Source organism: Salmo trutta, chromosome 13, assembly GCF_901001165.1.
Source record: "Salmo trutta chromosome 13, fSalTru1.1, whole genome shotgun sequence".
NCBI classification, from domain to species: Eukaryota; Metazoa; Chordata; class Actinopteri; order Salmoniformes; family Salmonidae; genus Salmo; species Salmo trutta.
The window spans coordinates 13793466-13812980 of NC_042969.1; the positions used below are offsets into that span (position 1 = coordinate 13793466).

At 42.3% G+C, this 19515-nt stretch overlaps 2 protein-coding genes across 3 annotated transcripts in view; one reads left to right on the forward strand and one right to left on the reverse strand.

Moving 5' to 3' along the window:
- The window catches only part of LOC115205226 (sestrin-3), a 13154-nt gene extending 8733 nt beyond the window's left edge, over positions 1–4421 (forward strand). The window contains exons 4-9 of the mRNA XM_029770983.1: positions 125–370; positions 491–605; positions 728–852; positions 1081–1247; positions 1434–1578; positions 1761–4421. Of these exons, the coding sequence (XP_029626843.1) occupies positions 125–370; positions 491–605; positions 728–852; positions 1081–1247; positions 1434–1578; positions 1761–1850 (888 nt within the window). The 3' untranslated portion in view covers positions 1851–4421. The remainder of the gene's footprint in view (positions 1–124; positions 371–490; positions 606–727; positions 853–1080; positions 1248–1433; positions 1579–1760) is intronic.
- Positions 4422–8551: 4130 nt separating this feature from the next.
- Positions 8552–18752, reverse strand: LOC115205221 (forkhead box protein O4). Of its 2 annotated transcripts, XR_003880559.1 has the most exons (4): positions 15799–18752; positions 14070–15557; positions 13927–13981; positions 8552–13772 (listed from the first exon to the last, which is right to left on the reverse strand). XR_003880559.1 is itself a non-coding variant. In XM_029770974.1 (3 exons), exons 1-2 carry the CDS (start codon positions 16228–16230, stop codon positions 14100–14102), a joined length of 1890 nt encoding a protein of 629 aa, XP_029626834.1. In that variant the 5' UTR covers positions 16231–18751; the 3' UTR covers positions 8552–13981; positions 14070–14099. The 2 variants fall into 2 exon arrangements, 1 of the variants encoding a protein (XP_029626834.1); XM_029770974.1 differs by having other exon boundaries at positions 8552–13981; positions 15799–18751.
- Between the last annotated feature and the right edge of the window lie 763 nt (positions 18753–19515).

Below are 19515 nucleotides of genomic sequence, written 5' to 3' on the forward strand. Positions count from 1 at the left end.
CTTTGGGATTCGAACCAGCAACCTTACGGTTACTGGCCCAATACTCTTAACCGCTAGGCTACCTGCCACCCCTGTCTAATCTCCACCATGAGGCCCACTCTCTGCTGTGTCCTTCCCCCACCAGGCGTTGCTGAAGACGGGAGAGCAGTGCTGGTCTCTGGCTGAGCTGGTTCAGGCTGTAGTGCTCCTGGCCCACTGCCACTCCCTCTGTAGCTTTGTTTTTGGCTCGGGCACTGACACCGACCCCGTCCCCCTTCCCAGAACCCCCAACGGCACCCCCCCGGGCTACTGCCTCTGTGACGCTGCCAACGGCAACGTTAGCGTGCCGCAGCCTCTCACCTCGCCCTCAGAACACACAACACGACGACGGGTAAGCGTTGTGTGCCGTGTCAGACTGAATGTGACGTCCGAGCTATTCCACAACAGATGGTTTCCTGAAACCACAGTCGCATGTCTCTTCACTCTATTGTCTCTCTCCTTGTCTTGGCAGTCTCTGGACTCCAGCTGTGAGATGGTGTGTTTGAAAGAGAGGATCCAGAAATCCCAGGAGGAGAAGGAGAGGAGGGGGGAGCATCTTTTACACACCCAGACACTGCAGCACACAGGTACACTGTTCCCCCTCACCTTCACACCCGGCGCTGTGAGAGCTAAACTCGTGTGTGTGAACGTTGAGTGACGAATCCCTCCTCAACTATGTTTATTGAAACCTCTCCCTGTCACCTCCCAGATGTGGAAGATGAGGAGGAGATGACCTACTCCGCAGACCCCTCTCGTTTCATAACGGACCCTGAGTTTGGCTACCAGGAGTTTGCCCGTAGAGAGGAAGACCACTTCCAAGTGTTCCGGGTGCAGGTAAGTACACAGCTGATATTATATACGGCTTATATTCTATGTTGGAATATATGACACCCTTCTGGGAGGCGACAGGTGTCCATGTCAGTAAAGTAGTGAATCAACCCTCATAGAATACGAGTACAATATACTGTCTCATATGTCTATGGGTCTATTAGCTGAGGTGTTACAGGAACAATGTGAGTATTTCAGGTTTGTTTGACTGTGTGTGTTTTTCTGTCTGGAAAGGACTACTCCTGGGAGGACCACGGCTTCTCCCTGGTCAACCGGCTGTACTCGGACATCGGGCACCTGCTGGACGACCGTTTCCGCAGCGTCACGGCGCTCCCCTCGTCCCACGGGCCTGACCTGAAGAGAGCCACCTGGAACTACATCCACTGCATGTTGGGGATTAGGTGAGGTCACGCTACTAGTCTGCACCCACACCGGCACAAGCGCACGTCAGACGTACACACCCTGCGTTCAGTGAGATTGCTATCATAATCATATGCGTTGCAGCCAGGTTGGTCCCAGGCTTCAATGTTTGTGATTCGCTGCAAAGGACCCGCTTGATTGGCATTCACGTTTGCGTCTGTGTGCAGGTACGACGATTATGACTACGGGGAGGTAAACCAGCTGCTGGAGAAGGAGCTGAAGCTTTATATCAAGTCTGTGGCCTGCTACCCTGACGCCACCAAGACCCCGCTGTGTCCCCTGCCCTGGGCACCGCTCAAACCTTCTGAGAGGGTACGCACCCCACATCATACCAACACACCCTGCGTCCATATACAGCTCAACTATATACTGGAAGTAAATCTACCGCATCAAATGCAAAGCGGTAGTTTGTGTTCTCTGTTTCACCCTCCACCACATTCCATCTCTTCCAGCTCTCTAATGACATGATCCTCTTTTTTTTTTCTCTCTCTTAGATCCATGTGAACTTGCTTATAATGGAGGCTCGGTTACAGGCTGAGCTTCTGTATGCTCTGAGAGCCATCACCCAGTATATGATAGCTTAGGTCAGTTGGTGAGAGGGAGAGGCACAAAGTTACAATCGCCAACGGTACAGAGAGACCCAGTTAGGAGGCCTCAGGGTTGGGAACCTCTTACAGCAGGCAGGGACGTGGGGAAGAGACTGGCAATTATGAGGGAGAAAGAGCAGCATGCAATGCAGCCATATCCTGCAAATGTGCGACTCTGTCCTATTTTGCAGTTAAAAACTAGGGAAATATATATAATGCAATCATTTAAGCTCAATTTGCGTGATATGCACACTGCAGTGGAAAGCTCTTTGCCCAAGTCAAAGCAATCCCTCTCTTCCCCTCTCTCTGCCTTCTCATTTTCCATTCTGCGAGGTTGGTCTGTCCACTACATTTAATGTATTTTCCTCTTATCAAACATATCTGCTCTTGATGGTTAATGTGCAATTATATTACTATTATAATAGATATTCATTATTTTCATTTTTAGTAATGTATTGTTTAGCTATGTCTCAATTCTGATGACTGTGATGAAAGCAGACGGTTGGTTCTGCAGTGTAGCAAGGAGATGTGTACCCATGTTCAACACAATACCCTCTTTCTTGGTTTGGGATTATTTTTGTCTTTTCAACATTGCATTTGTTCAAAACCAATTGTTTATCCTTTTTTATTGGATTGAGTGAATGTTTTGGTGAGATATTGCCATAGTTTGTCTTGTTACGGTCCTTGTTGGTGTAGGTGGTAACGGTGGTGGACAATTGTTCATCGTAGCTCCCTTAACGTTTCACATTAGTACTGAAGGTTCAAGAACAAAACCCAAACACTGCAAGATGATATCAAACGACTATAGTTCGTTTTTTCTTTTTAAAGCACTTTTTAGATGTATAGATGTATATTGTAGGTAGCGCAGAGATGGAGATCCATGGTGGTCTCTTTTCTTTCCACTGTATGGTGTCTAATAGAAATTATAAACTGGGCGGTTCGAGCCCTGAAATGCTGATTGGCTGACAGCCGTGGTATATCAGACCATATACCACAGGTATGACAAAACATTTATTTTCCACTGCTCTAATCACATTGGTAACCAGTTTATAATAGCAATAAGTACAGTCCTTAGCCATGGCATATTGGCCATATACCACACCCCCTTGGGCCTCATTGCTTAATGATCCTGAGGCTGCTTCTTGGATCCCTCTGTGTTCCGATCAGCTGATCTCCACTCCTACAGTCACCCTGTAAGCCTAGTCGTCTTGTGTATGTGGAGTAGTGCAGGGACTCACGTGGTACGGACAGAGGCCATGGCCCCAGATCGGAAGGAGATCACAACTCACTTCAGTATCTTCGATAAATCTGCAACCGCTACGACTATTTAAAAAATATATTTTAACTTTACGAAACGCAAAGAGGTGGCCAAAGTAATGTTTTGTAGAGTGAAAAATAAGCTCAGCCATATCAATGTCAATTTTTATATTGATGTGCTCTGGCATAGATCAAATGAAGGAATCTCCATTTCAAAGAAAACCATCCCTAAAACTGCATTGATGCGTTTAAGTGGTTGTTGAAGGTCTGTAGAACTCTGAACTGGAATATTGCAACATGAAAGTCCCTGCAAGTGACCTGCATTGAGTTTGAATTGCTGTTAAGCATACTCTACTATGCTACAGAAGATGTAGACGAAGGATAAAATGTCATCAATGGTCTGTGTACGATCTTATGCATGTGAAAAGTAGGTCTGTCTTTTTCAATAATTTATTTGGCAAGCTTTATGACCTAAAATAAAGATGCTGATTTCATGGTACAATTTGCAGAACAGCGTGGGTAGGTACTGCAAACTAGATTTTTTAAAATGGAATTATATCCTTTTTTTGTTTTACACTTTTTTTTTGTCAACTTTGCATTACAGTACTATAATTGTTGAGTTCTTGATGTTGCTTCTGGGTTCGCTGCTATATCCTGCCTGTTGCGCTGCACCCTGAATATTTTAGAGGCAGCAGGGTGGAAGACCCTTTTCAATAGGCTCGACCGTTTTGAAACGACAGAGAAGAAAAAAGTGCATATCAACAGAAGTGCTTTTTAGTGCAGGTGCCTTTAGGCCAAACTGGACTGGTGCTTGAGTGGGCAGACATGACTACTCTGGGCTAAGTGAGGGCCTTGCTAGAGCAGACTGCCCCGATGGCTCCTCAGGAACCGTGTTCTGTGGTCCATATAGAACGGCCAGTGCCATAACCACTGGACACAAGTATGCACAGTGGCTCGTCTGCTACCCACCTTTTTGCGGGAAAATGCATTGAAATTAGTTGACGTAGATGTACTGTAGCGCAAAAGAGCACTACAGTCCTCATTGGCTGCTCGTCAACACCTCTATGACATGGTTATGGCTCCAAATGCAGGAGCGAAAGAGTCTGTTCCTGTCTGAAGCTTCCGACCACCAGGCCAAGGAGCCAAAGCGAGCCACTGACACAGAGATGGATGTAACAGTTGTTCAATATTTACCACGTAAATGAATGGACAATAAAATAAACAAAAAAAAGTAAAACATAAGTAAAAAAAAAAAAATGTTTTTGGAAATGTGAAGACTTATTTTTTCTATAAAGATGTTCTATCAAGCGAGTGTGTCTCCACTTTTTTTCTTTTTACTGGGGTTACCTAATTGTGCTTTCACATTTGCCATATGCTGTACTCATTTCATATTCAAATCTAAATCAAGTGTGTACAACTGAGGGACTTGACTACAGCAGTACCTCAAGGAAACCAGTTTAGTCATACCATTCACAGTACTATTGCAATAAGTTACATTTAGAAAAATAAATACCATTTCACTGACACATATTTACAAAAAATGTAATACAAAGCGGGAGTCCTTGCAGATAAAAGGATGGTTGTCTTAGATCATTGAGGAGGAGTATGGATGAGGCTAACCTGGATCCATAACAGAATCTGAGACAGACGGCATTTGAGCATGCCTGAAATCAACTCAACACGCATCCCCAACCATTGGCCGAGTTCCCTTCTGATCCCTCACCCCTGTGATCATCTTACTGAGAAATCCACATTTAACCTATTATGCTGTTGTGCAATAAGGAACAACCACGCAGTTGTGCTCATGCTGCATATTGCTAACAGTTGATATGTCTCACTAACATCGGCAAAGTCAGTATGACATCTGCACATTTATCTGATACTAGTACTCCCTGTATATAGCTTAATTCTTGTTACCATTTGTATTTTTTAGCGGCTTCGTTGATTTGATTGCTTTTGAGGGACTAACTGATGCCGGTTATGATGTGACAGGATGAAAGATGAATGAACTTGGTTCAGCTGTTTTCTTATTCCATTCTCCATTCCATTCACACCAGTGTCCTCACATGCTCCTATTTTCTGATTCTCGGACACAAAGGCCAACAGATTGCCACAGAGGCCTAAATTAATTCATATGGTAATTTCCTACATATATTTGAAAGGACTCCATACCTTGTGACAACATGATTAAACCATGGCAGTTTATTGTATAACGTCAGAACATGTTAATGCGTTAGTAGTTCCTCAGAAATGTGGGGATGGAGATGCACCTGAGAAACCTTTTCTATACACTTAGACCCTCTAGTGGTAGATATTGAGCATTGTGCATTAATGTTAAAGGCCCAGTGCAGTCAAAAACGTGATTTCCTTTGTTTTATAAATCAAATCAAAGTTTATTGGTTGCGTACCCAGTTTAGCAGATGTTATAGCGGGTGCAGTGAAATGCTTGCGTTACTAGCGCCTAACAGTGCCAATCTGGGAGTAGACCAATAAGAGCGTTCCAAACATCTCTGCCAATAAACAGCTAGTTTTCAGTTTTCCCTTCCCCACTCAAACCACTCCGACAGTCCAAGCAACATTCTTTCTTGAGAAATTGCTCTTTGCTAAGAAGCTATTTTTGTTTCTTTGTAACCATTTTCAAACAGTCACAGTAACCTTAATTGTTACCCAGAAAATATTTGATATTGAGATAAAAATGGCTGTATAGGACCTTTAAAACGTGAAAAAAATCCCACTGTTATATTCGTTGATACCATGAAGTTCATGAACAATATAAATGTGAATACTGGTGAACCAATAAAATATGACAGATTACAGATTAATATGGTTAAACAGATTACGTTTATTTCCACTTTCCAGAACTGTTTCCAACGCCGTCTGTGGCTGACTTTACAATATGTAAAGTAAGATTGAGAGAGAAATAAGACAAAAACTATCCAAATAAAGTAATTAACACATATTGGCTAGGCACAACTCATCAACCCCTCTGATAACACCCCCCCCACCCCTTCTAAAAAACAAACAAAAAATGTACTGTCCACATACTAAAACACTGTATTATCAAAGTGGGGCCACTTCTTTTTTTTTTTTATTGAAAGGACATTACTAATAGCTACTTTCATCATGAGAAAATTAGTATTAAAGAAATTGAAGAAAAATATAAAGTAAGGAAATATTACTGGGACTAGGGGATAAAAAGTCAAAAGACCATAATTGTAGTTGACAGTGGGGGAAACTCCAGCAGATTATTCAAGGTATGACCTAGCAAATACAGCCTATGGGAAGGATGTCCCCTATACACTGTGCTTTTAAACACGGCCACCACACTTTCAGTCAACACTTAAAACAGTTACACCACTGTCCAACAATGACACATTCCCTTTCATTCAGTCACTCCTATTAAACATTCACACCCACCCTAAGATGCATAAGGAGAGGACATCTCTCTAAGACCCGGCCAATAATGTTAACAATAGTATGACCATAGAAATAGAATGGGCTTGGAACCTCTAACCCTGGCAATTTGACATTGGTACACTCGCAACGGCTGCCTGGTATTGTGATGCAATATTTTCCATGGTAATGTAGAATGTTCATTCAAATGATTTTCACTGATGTGGCTCATGCAATGGAATGTATTTTTTCTAATGTCAGTTAAGTTAAATCAACAAATCACAGCACATATTGATTTACTTCCTGCATGGCTCCTATGGGTACACTCACAATGGCTGCCAGTCCACCCATTATGCCATCATTGACTTGAGTACCACTGCGGAATCCATCACAGCAACCAAAATGATTTGCTGTTTATCAATGGGACTTTCATACATGCTTATTAAAAAACCTCAAACTTCATGGTATTCACTTTTATTTCAAATCTATTTAAGTAACAAAGTTTGGGGATCACTATATATATACACTGCTCAAAAAAATAAAGGGAACACTTAAACAACACAATGTAACTCCAAGTCAATCACACTTCTGTGAAATCAAACTGTCCACTTAGGAAGCAACACTGATTGACAATACATTTCACATGCTGTTGTGCAAATGGAATAGACTACAGGTGGAAATTATAGGCAATTAGCAAGACACCCCCAATAAAGGAGTGGTTCTGCAGGTGGTGACCACAGACCACTTTTCAGTTCCTATGCTTCCTGGCTGATGTTTTGGTCACTTTTGAATGCTGGCGGTGCTTTCACTCTAGTGGTAGCATGAGACGGAGTCTACAACCCACACAAGTGGCTCAGGTAGTGCAGCTCATCCAGGATGGCACATCAATGCGAGCTGTAGCAAGAAGGTTTGCTGTGTCTGTCAGCGTAGTGTCCAGAGCATGGAGGCGCTACCAGGAGACAGGCCAGTACATCAGGAGACGTGGAGGAGGCCGTAGGAAGGCAACAACCCAGCAGCAGGACTGCTACCTTCGCCTTTGTGCAAGGAGGAGCAGGAGGAGCACTGCCAGAGCCCTGTAAAATGACCTCCAGCAGGCCACAAATGTGCATGTGTCTGCTCAAACGGTCAGAAACAGATTCCGTGAGGGTGGTATGAGGGCCCGACGTCCACAGGTGGGGGTTGTGCTTACAGCCCAACACCGTGCAGGACGTTTGGCATTTGCCAGAGAACACCAAGATTGGCAAATTCGCCACTGGCGTCCTGTGCTCTTCACAGATGAAAGCAGGTTCACACTGAGCACATGTGACAGTCTGGAGACGCCGTGGAGAACGTTCTGCTGCCTGCAACATCCTCCAGCATGAGCGGTTTGGCGGTGGGTCAGTCATGGTGTGGGTGGCATTTCTTTGGGGGGCCGCACAGCCCTCCATGTGCTCGCCAGAGGTAGCCTGACTGCCATTAGGTACCGAGATGAGATCCTCAGACCCCTTGTGAGACCATATGCTGGTGCGGTTGGCCCTGGGTTCCTCCTAATGCAAGACCATGCTAGACCTCATGTGGCTGGAGTGTGTCAGCAGTTCCTGCAAGAGGAAGGCATTGATGCTATGGACTGGCCCGCCCGTTCCCCAGACCTGAATCCAATTGAGCACATCTGGGACATCATGTCTCGCTCCATCCACCAACGCCACGTTGCACGACTGACTGTCCAGGAGTTGGCGGATGCTTTAGTCCAGGTTTGGGAGGAGATCCCTCAGGAGACCATCCGCCACCTCATCAGGAGCATGCCCAGGCGTTGTAGGGAGGTCATACAGGCACGTGGAGGCCACACACACGACTGAGCCTCATTTTGACTTGTTTTAAGGACAGTTGGATCAGCCTGTAGTGTGGTTTTCCACTTTAATTTTGAGTGTAACTCCAAATCCAGACCTCCATGGGTTGATAAATTGGATTTCCATTGATTATTTTTGTGTGATTTTGTTGTCAGCACATTCAACTATGTAAAGAAAAAAGTATTTAATAAGATTATTCCATTCATTCAGATCTAGGATGTGTTATTTTAGTGTTCCCTTTATTTTTTTGAGCAGTGTATATAACAAAAATACTAATAAAGGTTTGTTTCTTTAAAGGCCCAGTGCAGTAAATAACTTGATTTCCTGTGTTTTACAAATATTTTCAAACTATGAGGTTGTGATATACCCTTTCAGTGTAAAAGCTGTTTGAAAAGATTTGAATGACTGCTTCTTGGTGGGATGGGGTTTTGACCTGCCTGGTGACATTAGTATACACCAATAAGAAAGAGAGTTCCAAACTCAAACTCTGCCAATAACAGCTAGTTTTCACTTTTACCCTCCCCACCACTCACAGGCGGTCCAAGCAAAATTCTTGCTTGAGAATTTGCTCTTTGCTAAGAAGCAATTTTTTTTTTTTTTTTTTTTACTGTTTTAATTGAGAAAAAAAAACAATCACAGTAAGGTACTTAATTGTAAATGGCTGCATTGGACCTTTAACTAATCAATACCTTTATACTCACTCAAGATATCCATCTGTGTGATGCATACAAATTATTCAAGGCCCTAAAGTGATGTAAATATGCACCCATTACATTACGGCCCACTTAATGTATGTCATAAATGACAACTAGCACCGATCAATAGGAAAATCTTTGTGAGAAAAAGGGGTGCTTTATACAAATTAAAAGCTAATGTATTCACATGGTTACAGTGACATTATTAACAATCATGTACAACTCCATCTAGGATGCATTTCCGATGAAAAACTGGTCAACACAAAAAAAACTTTACAATAAACGATAACCTTTTTTCTGACATGAACAAATACTTAAATACAAATTTCCGCCTAACACAAAACACATCTTCAAAAGGAAAGTAAAATGACATGGTGCATCTTGCTATTGAGTAACATGTTCTAGTGTTCAATATTGGCAGTTTAACAACCTCGAACGAGACTATTATGATATATGACTAAAGATATCTTGTATACTTCCGTCTTACAGTAAAATTAGTATTTGTATTTTAAAGTGTTAAATTGAAAGTGGCTTGAATCCAAGACACTTGTGTCAAGGATGCCATATCAAGAAAACGGCAGAACATGAGGAGCTGTTGGTTTACAGTCTTGTATTTTAACAAAGAAATTCACCTTAAATAAATGTTGTTATTCTGATGATTATCTGATTACCCCCTTAAGGAAGATGTTTCCATTGTTATTCTTTTTGAATGACCCTGAGAGATCACTGCTGAAAGCAAAATGTCCTCCATTGTGTAAATTTCATGTGAGGTTTTTATTCTGGATTTAAATTTCACAATAGTCAAGTCAAATGAACTAAATAAGTGGCAAGTCAATTTGGAAAATAAAGATATACTGGTCCACGCATCCACTTTGCCTCACCTCACCTGCCTTGTCATTTGTTAAAATGGCAGGTCTTTGAACAGGCTCCACTTGCAAAGCTTATCTGCACTGAAATACATTGTCCCAAGCACCCCCTTATCTGCCATGCAATTCTTAGTGTTCCTTTGGTTATGTATAAAATCTACATGAATCTCATCTTTTACAAAAATAAAAGAATATATAGAAAATGACTGTTAAAAATGATCTTTGAAATAGTTTCTCCAATTTAAAAAAAACAAACTTTTTTTCCTGATTAGTAATATATTAATATTTCACTTATAACCTCCATCTAAATTGTATATTAAACTATAGTCAAATATATGTATTTTTTTTACTTCACACATTGTATTAATTTCATAAAAAAGACGGTTAGTAATGTATAACAAAGTGTAATTAGTGAGAAATGATTCCCACATGAAGCCCCCGTTTCCCTTACTTAAAGCGATATAACATTTAAGGAAAACATGAAATAACAAAACCCTTCAAAAGGAGATCTTCATTTCCTTCAAGACTTATTTTTAGTTCTCCTGATTGATCTGCATAGCATGTCATGTCTATGTGCATAGCACGTATACAACCTTCCTCCTCTGATGAAATGATTCAACCTAACTTGGATTTCGGCTCTTCTTTTGCCATTTCAGTGTGCTTGCCACCTGACAGGAATACTCCCAAGTGCTTTGAAACACAACACGGTTCTGCAAAACCTTCAAGTGGCCCATACAGCAGTGGAGGAATACTGTTTTCAATGATATAACACTTGGCCAACCAAATCAATTGTTGGCAAATAAAATGACCTTTGAATGCCCCCTGTAAAAAGTTCACAATTCACATTTCTTCATATTGTTGGTGAAATTGCACATCAGGAGAGAAAGAAAATACTCCCCCAAAGTTATTTCCACCCTGCGCTTTAGCACACACTGAGCAGAGTCACGAATGCCAAACTGTGAATGCATATCACATATGTGGCCAGGACGATAGCAGTGTCGCAATATTGTTTCTATGGCAAAAATGAAAACACGAAGCAGACCAACTCTTTGGTCCTTTAAAAACCTGCTGTATAAAATATTGTGTGCTTTAGCTTGGAAAATAAATACATGTGACTCTGGATGATAACATAATGATAGTTTTGATAAAGAAGTTCAACCTGCTTTGTGTTTTATTTCCTTGCCACGATACTAAGGAGTATTGCGATACTGGTGTCGTCCCGGCACTAATGAAATACCCCGTACTGTTCAATTACTGAATTACCACTAAAATAACTCCTAGTTACCTTGTAGCTCCAGTCTCTTCAATGAAAAAGAAACAAAAAGCACATGTTTCGTACCATCAAGCGACCAAACGCTAAGCTAAGTTTGGTCAACCTGCAGAGTCCAATGTCAAATCGTGCATCCTTAACTCAGTCTCCTCCAATGACCTTTAACAACTTCACACTTTGCAGGTTGGCAAAGTTGGCTGGCGTCATGAAAATGACGCACAATGGGGCCGGAAGCTGAGCTTTGGTATGATTCTGAACGGTCAGATGGCTAGTAACAATGACAAGAAGTTGCCATGTGGGGAATCGTAGGTGGCTCATTTCAGCTAGTTTTATCTTGTTCTTGATACCATGTCTTGTTTTGATGCGTTTTGACTGATTTCATGTCAATGCTAATATGGCTAAAATGAGCTAGCTAATCAACAACTTTAACGATCTATGAGACAAGTGCTCATTGTGCAAATGTATTTATGTTTTCAATAAACATTTGGAGATTAAATAGAGTTTACATGTTGTCATCAATCTAAGCCAACCCCTGCAGTAGTGTAGCCAGAAATGAATTGGTCCCCCCCCTAATTTACAGCAATTCTATTCATTTTGTCATGAGGCAGAGAAAAAAAATAGCATTTTTAAAGCTCAAATATGTGTATTGACTGTGATAAAGGCACTGGATTATGAGCGGTTTTGTTTGCTAAATGAACAAAGCAGGCAGTGGTATGGTGCATTTATATAGTGCATATAGCCATAGAAGCACAGTGACATATGCCTCAATGCGGTCATATTCATGGCTTATTGGGAGTGTGGCTTTCAGTTAGTTATTTTTGGCCACCCATCCCATGAGAGTGAATGTCATTCCAGTGCACTTCTTGTAGGGATGTTAACGGTTAATAGGTTAGCCGCCGAAAATACATTTGACCAGTCATGCTTATCGGTCTATAGGTTCATTTGCATAATTTTGTGAAATTAAATTGGTGTGTGTATTTTTGTTAGTCGTCATGCATCTTAGTTATCACAAGCACAGCATACAGAGTCTAGTTTGAAGAGCCGAATAGCCTACCACCTGTCAGACAGCGCGAGAGTGGCTCCTCAAAAAGCTGATACTGGAGTGAAATATGCTTTTATAAGCCCAGTCATTGCGTGTTAACTGTTTTGATGGCCACGGTTAAAAATATCAATTTTTCTTTCTCAAATTAAACTCATAATTCAAGTGCACCTCCCATTCGCCATTTGAGTGCATATGCTATAGTCAACGGTAGGCAGGCTATCAGCGCACCACCCACCACTTTGTAATGTGAGCTTGAGGCAGTGTAATCGTTTGAAACCTGATCGTTTTACTTTACTTTAAATAACGAGGCATGTCTTACCTTGCTTTAGAGTAGCCTAGCCAAAATACAACCATAGAAACATGGAGGAAAATATTATTTTATAAAGACTTCCTCATGCCATTAACCATCATTTTCTACTGCTCTATTGGTTTTCATATCTTTCTTTCGTTGTCCAGAACCTAAAGACACAATCCTAGTCATATTAGCAAACCATCTTAGTTGTTGCTATTAGATTCCCCATCTTTCTAAGTTTCATATCTGTCACATATGGAACCGTTTGCATTAGGTGTGCTGTTTAGAACGGTGTTTTCCTGCGAATTGCATTTTGGCAAATGTTTGAAATGGAGGTTTTATTAGCTGCTTCATTACAGGAGTTGAACGTTCAATAATAGACATTATAGCCTTTTGACTGTAAGACGATAGGCTTGCTGTTGTTGCATGTTTCCATTAAGTTCACAATGAAACATGTCCGTTCCTTGTATGCATGCATATGAGGATATTTTCTGTTGGTCATGTCATTTTACTGTTCGGAAAAAATGTAACCATTTGTTGACCGGTTAATGAGGGTTGGTTAGTCGGCAACAACACTGTCCGAAAATCGCTTGCTATGAATTCTACCTAATGGTGTTTGCGTGTTTAGGTAAAAAGACGATTACTATCATTTATTTTTTCGCTCAATCTGATTGGATGGGCCTGGGTCCATGCAGCTGCAACCCTTTCTGTTTGGCCCCATAGTGGCTCACACGTTGGTTTTGTTGCCACACAACCAACCCGTCCATATTCCAGCTGCAACTTCTCAATATTTTCATTGGGGAAGTTACTGACGAGTGTTTTTGTGTTTGAACCCCATTCCCTCCATATATACAGATGCAGCAGCTTCATTTTATGTCTAAGTTGGTGGTGGTCGGTAATCGTTCACCACCTACAATTTATACGAAAACTGGCCATGTTTCCTGTGTGCCCCGTCCATTTTACCTTCAATATCAAAGACATCAATGAGGTGTACCATATCAATCCTAAAACTACTTTGGTATATGGTAATAATATTCATTGTTAAAGTTAAAGTTCCAAGTAGTTTAGAGTTGTTTGTTGTGTTCAGTCTTTTTACTCCAAATAAATTCTGTCATAATTCTCAAAAACACTCCAAGAAAATACATACGGCAAACTCCCCAAAAGTTGCAAGTGTTACTAGGGGGTCTTGGGGGGGGGGGGGGGTCTCATGTATGGTGGATCTCCTGGCCACCCACTTGTATTGGCACGTGACATGGATGTCTGAGGTCTGGTTTCGTCCTTAAATCCAAAGAAAACTCAAAATTACAAACGCAAAAGTTTTTAAAAAATTGCTTCGGATCTTCAGCCAATAGGGAGACGAGGAATGGGAATGCACCAGGTGTGATCTTTGTTGTGAGTGTCGTTGAGGTTTTGTGTGATTGGGGATCCTTACCCGCAACAAAGAGTCAAAGACAAATGTTGACTTCATGATGTTCTTGATTAATCTCCTGCACAAAGCAAAAGATACAGGGAGTGAGTGAAGGTGAGAGGGAAACAAGGGTATAGTTAGAACCTGAAAGTATAATTTCAGCGTACCTGGCTAACACTGCAAGGGTTGCTGGGTAGTTAGCTGGGTACCCAGTTGTGGGCGGAGCTCTGCGTGGTCGCAGGGCCGGAGTAGCTTTGCCCTCCCTGGATTATGGGGTCAAAGTTGAAATCGATGCCCTCTCCATCCATGAGGTCGCTGTTGATGATGTAGTCAACGTCACAGTCCAAGTTCTCTGTGAACATCTCGATATCCAAGTCGGTGGGCAAGCGGTCTTGATTGGGCAGGAAGCAGCTCGGCGTTCCGAACTGGCCCATCCCTGGCAGACCTCCTCCTGCATTGGCGGAGAGGCCCCCTCCATGGTGAAGCCCCATACCTGGCAGCTGTGCATGCTGGGCTTTGAGGCCGGAGAACTGTGGAGAGTCCTGGGCCATGCCTGACAGGCTCATGCCCGACAGGCTCATGCCCAGGCCCAGCTGAGAGTGCTGCTGCTGGAGCTGGGACTGGAGTTGAGATTGCATCCCCATGGGTCCCACAGTGTTGGGCTCAAGCCCCTTTCCCAGCAACAGCTGGTTGGGCTTGACCCGCCCTCCCACCATGGGCCCCCCCATGCCCATCATCCCCACTCCACCCGGACTGGGCATCAGCGGATCCACCTGGGTCATCATGACATCACTGGGAGGCGGGGAGTCCGAAGTGAGCAACGCCTCCAAGCTGGAGGCTACATGGGTGCCATAGTGACCAGTCCCATGGGAGCCGGGGCTAGGCATAGGATTGAAGAGGGAGTTGCCATAGTTTGAGGGTTTGGAGTTGTTACTGTTGCCAGATTGTGTGCCTGAGGACTGTCCCCCGATCTGATTGGCGGCCTGGGAGAGGTTGGGTGGCTGCAGCTGACGGAATGTGGGGAACCCGGACCCCCGGGGAAGCAAGGTGGAAGCGGAGGGCAGAGGGGTGGGAGGCACCATGGGGGCCGTGCTGGGACTAGCCCTTCCTTGCTGCTCTGTCATCAGCGTCAGGCCATCGATCAGGTCCAGCTCCTCCATGAGTGTCTCGGTGAGGGTGGGGGGCAGGTTGCCCGTGGAGTAGCCCAGTAGACCTTCCTCAGGCAGGTCATCCTCATCCTCCTGGCCGGGACCAATGGGGGACAGCCGGCCACTCAGGGTGCTGGCGTTGGAGCTGGTGCGTGGACGGAAGCTGGTCCACATGTCAGGGTCATCTAGGCTACCGCGGGATGAGGGGCTGCCGCTGTTGACCCCCCATTTGGGGAACTGCTGGGAGGAGTTGGGACTGTCTGCGACGCCATCGCCGTCTCCCCCGGTGGTCCCGCCCAAGCCTGATGCTGCCTTCTTGGTCTGCTTGGCACGCATCCGGCTCTTCAGCAGTTTGCTGCTGTTGTCCATGGAGGCAGCACGGCGCCGGGGGGCTTTCCCAGTCTTGCCCCCCTCTGGGTTGAGCATCCACCAGGAACTTTTGCCTGTGGACTCATTGTGAACTCTCAGGAACTTGTTGTGGAGTGATAAATTATGGCGAATTGAATTCTGAGGTATCGGGAAGGGAAAAGAAAAAGGGTTTTGTTTAACATTGGCGCCTTGTAACTTAGGAAATTATTCAACTTCATTTGATGACCATAGATTTCAAGTAATTACTTCTATTATTCACAAATTAATGCAGTGTAATAATGTATCATGTGATCACATCAAATGGGTCTAAATAACATAGTTATAACAATATGTATAACAATAATGAAGCGCATTAAGGTAAACATTGTTTTCTTTTTACCTTCCACCCTGCTGAGCTGTTGCTATCTCCTTTATCTTTGAAGTAAGGCACGGTTTTCACCATCCAGTCATATATCTGTGCCAAGGTTAAGCGCTTCTCTGGAGAGTTCTCAATTGCCTGACTAATCAGGTCCGCGTAGGAATGGTTCCCCCATGCATTGCGCCGGGATGATCCCTTTCGGGGCGTGGCTCCACCCACTCCGGCTACAACTCCTCCCTCTGAGACCACAACTTTCTCAGGCTCACATACGATTTGCTGTTGCTCTTGCTTATCCTCGTCGGCGGGCGGAGTTCCCGCAGCGGATTCCGGTCCGTCTGCCCCATCCGGTTTAACAGCTGAGATGTCGGGTCTGGGGAGCGGCCATGTGCACGACCTAGGTCTGCTTTGCGGCTCAAAATCTGGGTCAATCTTGGGTACCTTTGAATCCTCCATTGTAAGAGATTTTCCACAAAAGGTTTGCTTCCCTTCTGAACTATTCTAAATGTTGACTACAAAGAAATAATACTTAAAATATAAAACGTCAAAATAAATAATAGTCAGAATGAAAAATCTCTACTAAATAAAAAATAAAACAAATATATAATCTGGGGAGGTTTGTCAACACGTGTTTGTAACAGGCACACCAAAATGTAGGCCTCTTAAATCAAATCAAATGTTATTGGTCACATACACATATTTAGCAGATGTTATTGCCGGTGTAGCGAAATGCTTGTTATTATTATCTGATGAGTCTATGTTCAAACTAGATTGTCTAACCAAAAGTTCAATAAAAACTTAAACTATCGTACAAAAAAATTATATTTTCCATCCTCTATTAAGGGGACTAGTAGAAGAAACACACAATCTGGATACACCAATATAGCGTCCGTTAATCCTGAGATTGGAGATTAGGGGACCCAAATAATCTCCTTAATAGTAACTATTATAAACCTTCCGATTTACATAGAGCAAAGAAAGGCTGTGATGAGGGTTCCTTTGTTTGTATAAAAGAACAAAGGGAACACAGGGAGGAATGCACACCAAAACATCTGGATTGCAATCAGAATACAATGCAATTGATGGCCAACATAACGTGTTATGGTAAAACGTTGCTGTGGGGTATATATATATATATATATATATAATTAAAAAACCTCTCAGTTTAGTTTTGGTAGTTTGTGGGAGACAATGTAAATCTATGCGAAGTTTGTGAAAACGTGAGCTAATTAAAGGGATAGTAGCTATAAAATTATAACTATCACAACACTATAAATTGAAATGATTTATTTATTGTGTCTTCCTTTAAAAATAATATTGCCCTTTGAGTTTAAAAGAAATTCAAATAGAGTCGCCCTCAAGAACATATACTTGAAAATAACCCACAAATTAGGATTACACAGTGGGTCAGTCACAAAAGAGCGTTCGTTACAAATGATCAACTAGCTAAATTTAACGATGCCTCGGTCTGCCCTTGTAAACAACGTGCCGTCTCGCTCCTTCGCACGTAAAAATAACCTCACGCTTCAATAGAATACTGGAGCCGATATATATTTACAACATTTATATCACAATTCTAATTGTGATATAAATATATATATATATATATATATATATATGTGTAAACAACTAATTGATAACAAAATACACAATACATCTAGCCGTCACTGATACCTGTGAAACAATGTCACTTTGTGGATTCATGGAGCTATAGCAATAAGATGATCAATATTTCAAGTAAAAAGTATGCTATATTTGATTATCTAACCAATGCCACGTTTACTGCTGAAAATAAGTCAAAACAGTAATGTTAAGCTGGATGTCGTTTCCTTCCGCTACAGCATTATTACTTGGCTAGTTTAGTAATTTAAGTCGACTGACAAAAATAAATGTTGAGAGCAAAACCTTACTGAACAGTTTGATCATGATGGTCTGTAACAAAAATTTGAGGAAAACAATCGATCATAAAGTCCGTGGTTTTCTGATTCAGGTTTGCACTCTCCTCCACATTGTGGGCAAGCGCGTGTCGCCATCTGCCATGTTTCTCTACACCGGGGAGCGGCAGCACACGATGCTCACGCGGGCACAAACCTTCAGAATGTGCCTCACTTGAGTCAGTCCTCGTCCCCTGGACACTTTAAAGCACGGTTCGGAATCCACGGTTTCTTGAAGTTTACTCTCTTACACATCGGCTGCACTCTCAACACACCAAACGTAGTTGTGGAAATAGCGTAATAGCCACCTAGCTAGCTAACTCCAGTTATTTCGGAGTTTAAAATCCTTTCAAAAGTCGGAAAAACGCCTTCAGTACCTTCCTTTGGAATTTTCCCCTTTCAGTAGATAGTTTTGCTCGACTTGTGTCTATTATGGATGTCAAAATATTCAGTCATCGTATATATATTTTTTTGTTTTGTTTTGTTTTGACTCGAGACGAAGACTCCCTTCTGACGTCTGTTTACCACTGCCAGACAACGTGTACTGCGCTTGCGTGTTGTGGATTGCTGGGAAATGCAGTCAGTCATGTGACGATTCAAAGCACAAGAATAAACAACGAACGACTGGCGAGCTAAAAGAGGTACTTCGGTGCTGAAAATCATGATTGTGCAACACTTCCTAAAGTGTACGCACCACCTACACACACCTAAGCCAAAGCTGGAAAGTTACCCGTCAATTATCATAAATCAGATTTCAGTTGACCAAGTAGTAGCGCAGGCTTCTAGGTTTAGGCTACAGATCTATTCAGCCCCAATCTAGTGTTGAAGCACATGCATCCCTCTTTCATTTGACATGCAAACTTTCAGCAATAGTCCCGGTGTGTCGGTGTACAGTGCATGGTTATTAAAAAAGTAGGTTGCCGACAGGTTACTTTAAAGTTGCCATTGTTATACAGTTACATTCAAAAATAGTTATTTGTGTGGCTAGGCCGATCTGTGAAGAAGATTAATTTCAGTATGATAACATTTTTTAAGAATATCAGTGCCAACATAGAAAAGCATAGAAATACAATATTTGTTAATTTAACGACATTTCGAAGATCAGCCTAAATCGGCATGGTGTGTTTATTTTAACAATAATCTGAGTGCACAAAAACTACAATTCCCAGTGTATTTTACAGTAGAACTTTGTTTGGGGAGTGGTTGGCCGAATAACCCTTTGGCGAATGCAGCGCGTGATGTAAACAGAATAAAGGGCTATACAGTAGAGATAGACCTATCTACAGTAAACATATACATCTGGTCTGATTTACTTTAAATCTTTATTCTGGAAACGTATCATTTTTTTTGCAATAGTATAAGCCGTTCTGTAGATTTGTAAGACTTTCAAATGATATACTTTCGTTCTCTTTATTGATAATATTTTGATCCCATTTTGTCAGCATGATTATTGTTTCACACTTGTTTAATTTTGGCACAATTGTTTCATTCTCTGCAATTGGTCAAAATAAACCACCGTAAATGCGTTTGCTCTGCTTCGATTGGCTGCGGAACAAGAACCTTCACCACCAGTTTGCCTTTCCACTAGCTTCTATAGCCACAAAGTCAGATTCAAAAACCACAAAGGCAGATCCCACAGCCACAGTCAAAACTAGGTGAAAATTCTGTCAATGTGCTCTTCAGCAAGGCACTTAACCCAAATTCCTCCTGCAAATCGCTCTTGTCTGATAAGTGACTAAAATGTTAGGTTTAAAATACATTTTTAAGATCAATTGTATAAATGGGCGGGGTTTATGACTTGGCCATA

What these genes read in the sequence shown, in the direction of transcription:
- LOC115205221 (XM_029770974.1), bottom strand. Translation starts at nt 16,230, where the DNA reads ATGGAGGATTCAAAGGTACCCAAGATTGACCCAGATTTTGAGCCGCAA. An exon ending in ACAGCTCAGCAGGGTGGAAG is followed by an intron (nt 15,558 to 15,798) that starts GTAAAAAGAAAA and finishes CCGATACCTCAG; the next exon opens with AATTCAATTCGCCATAATTT.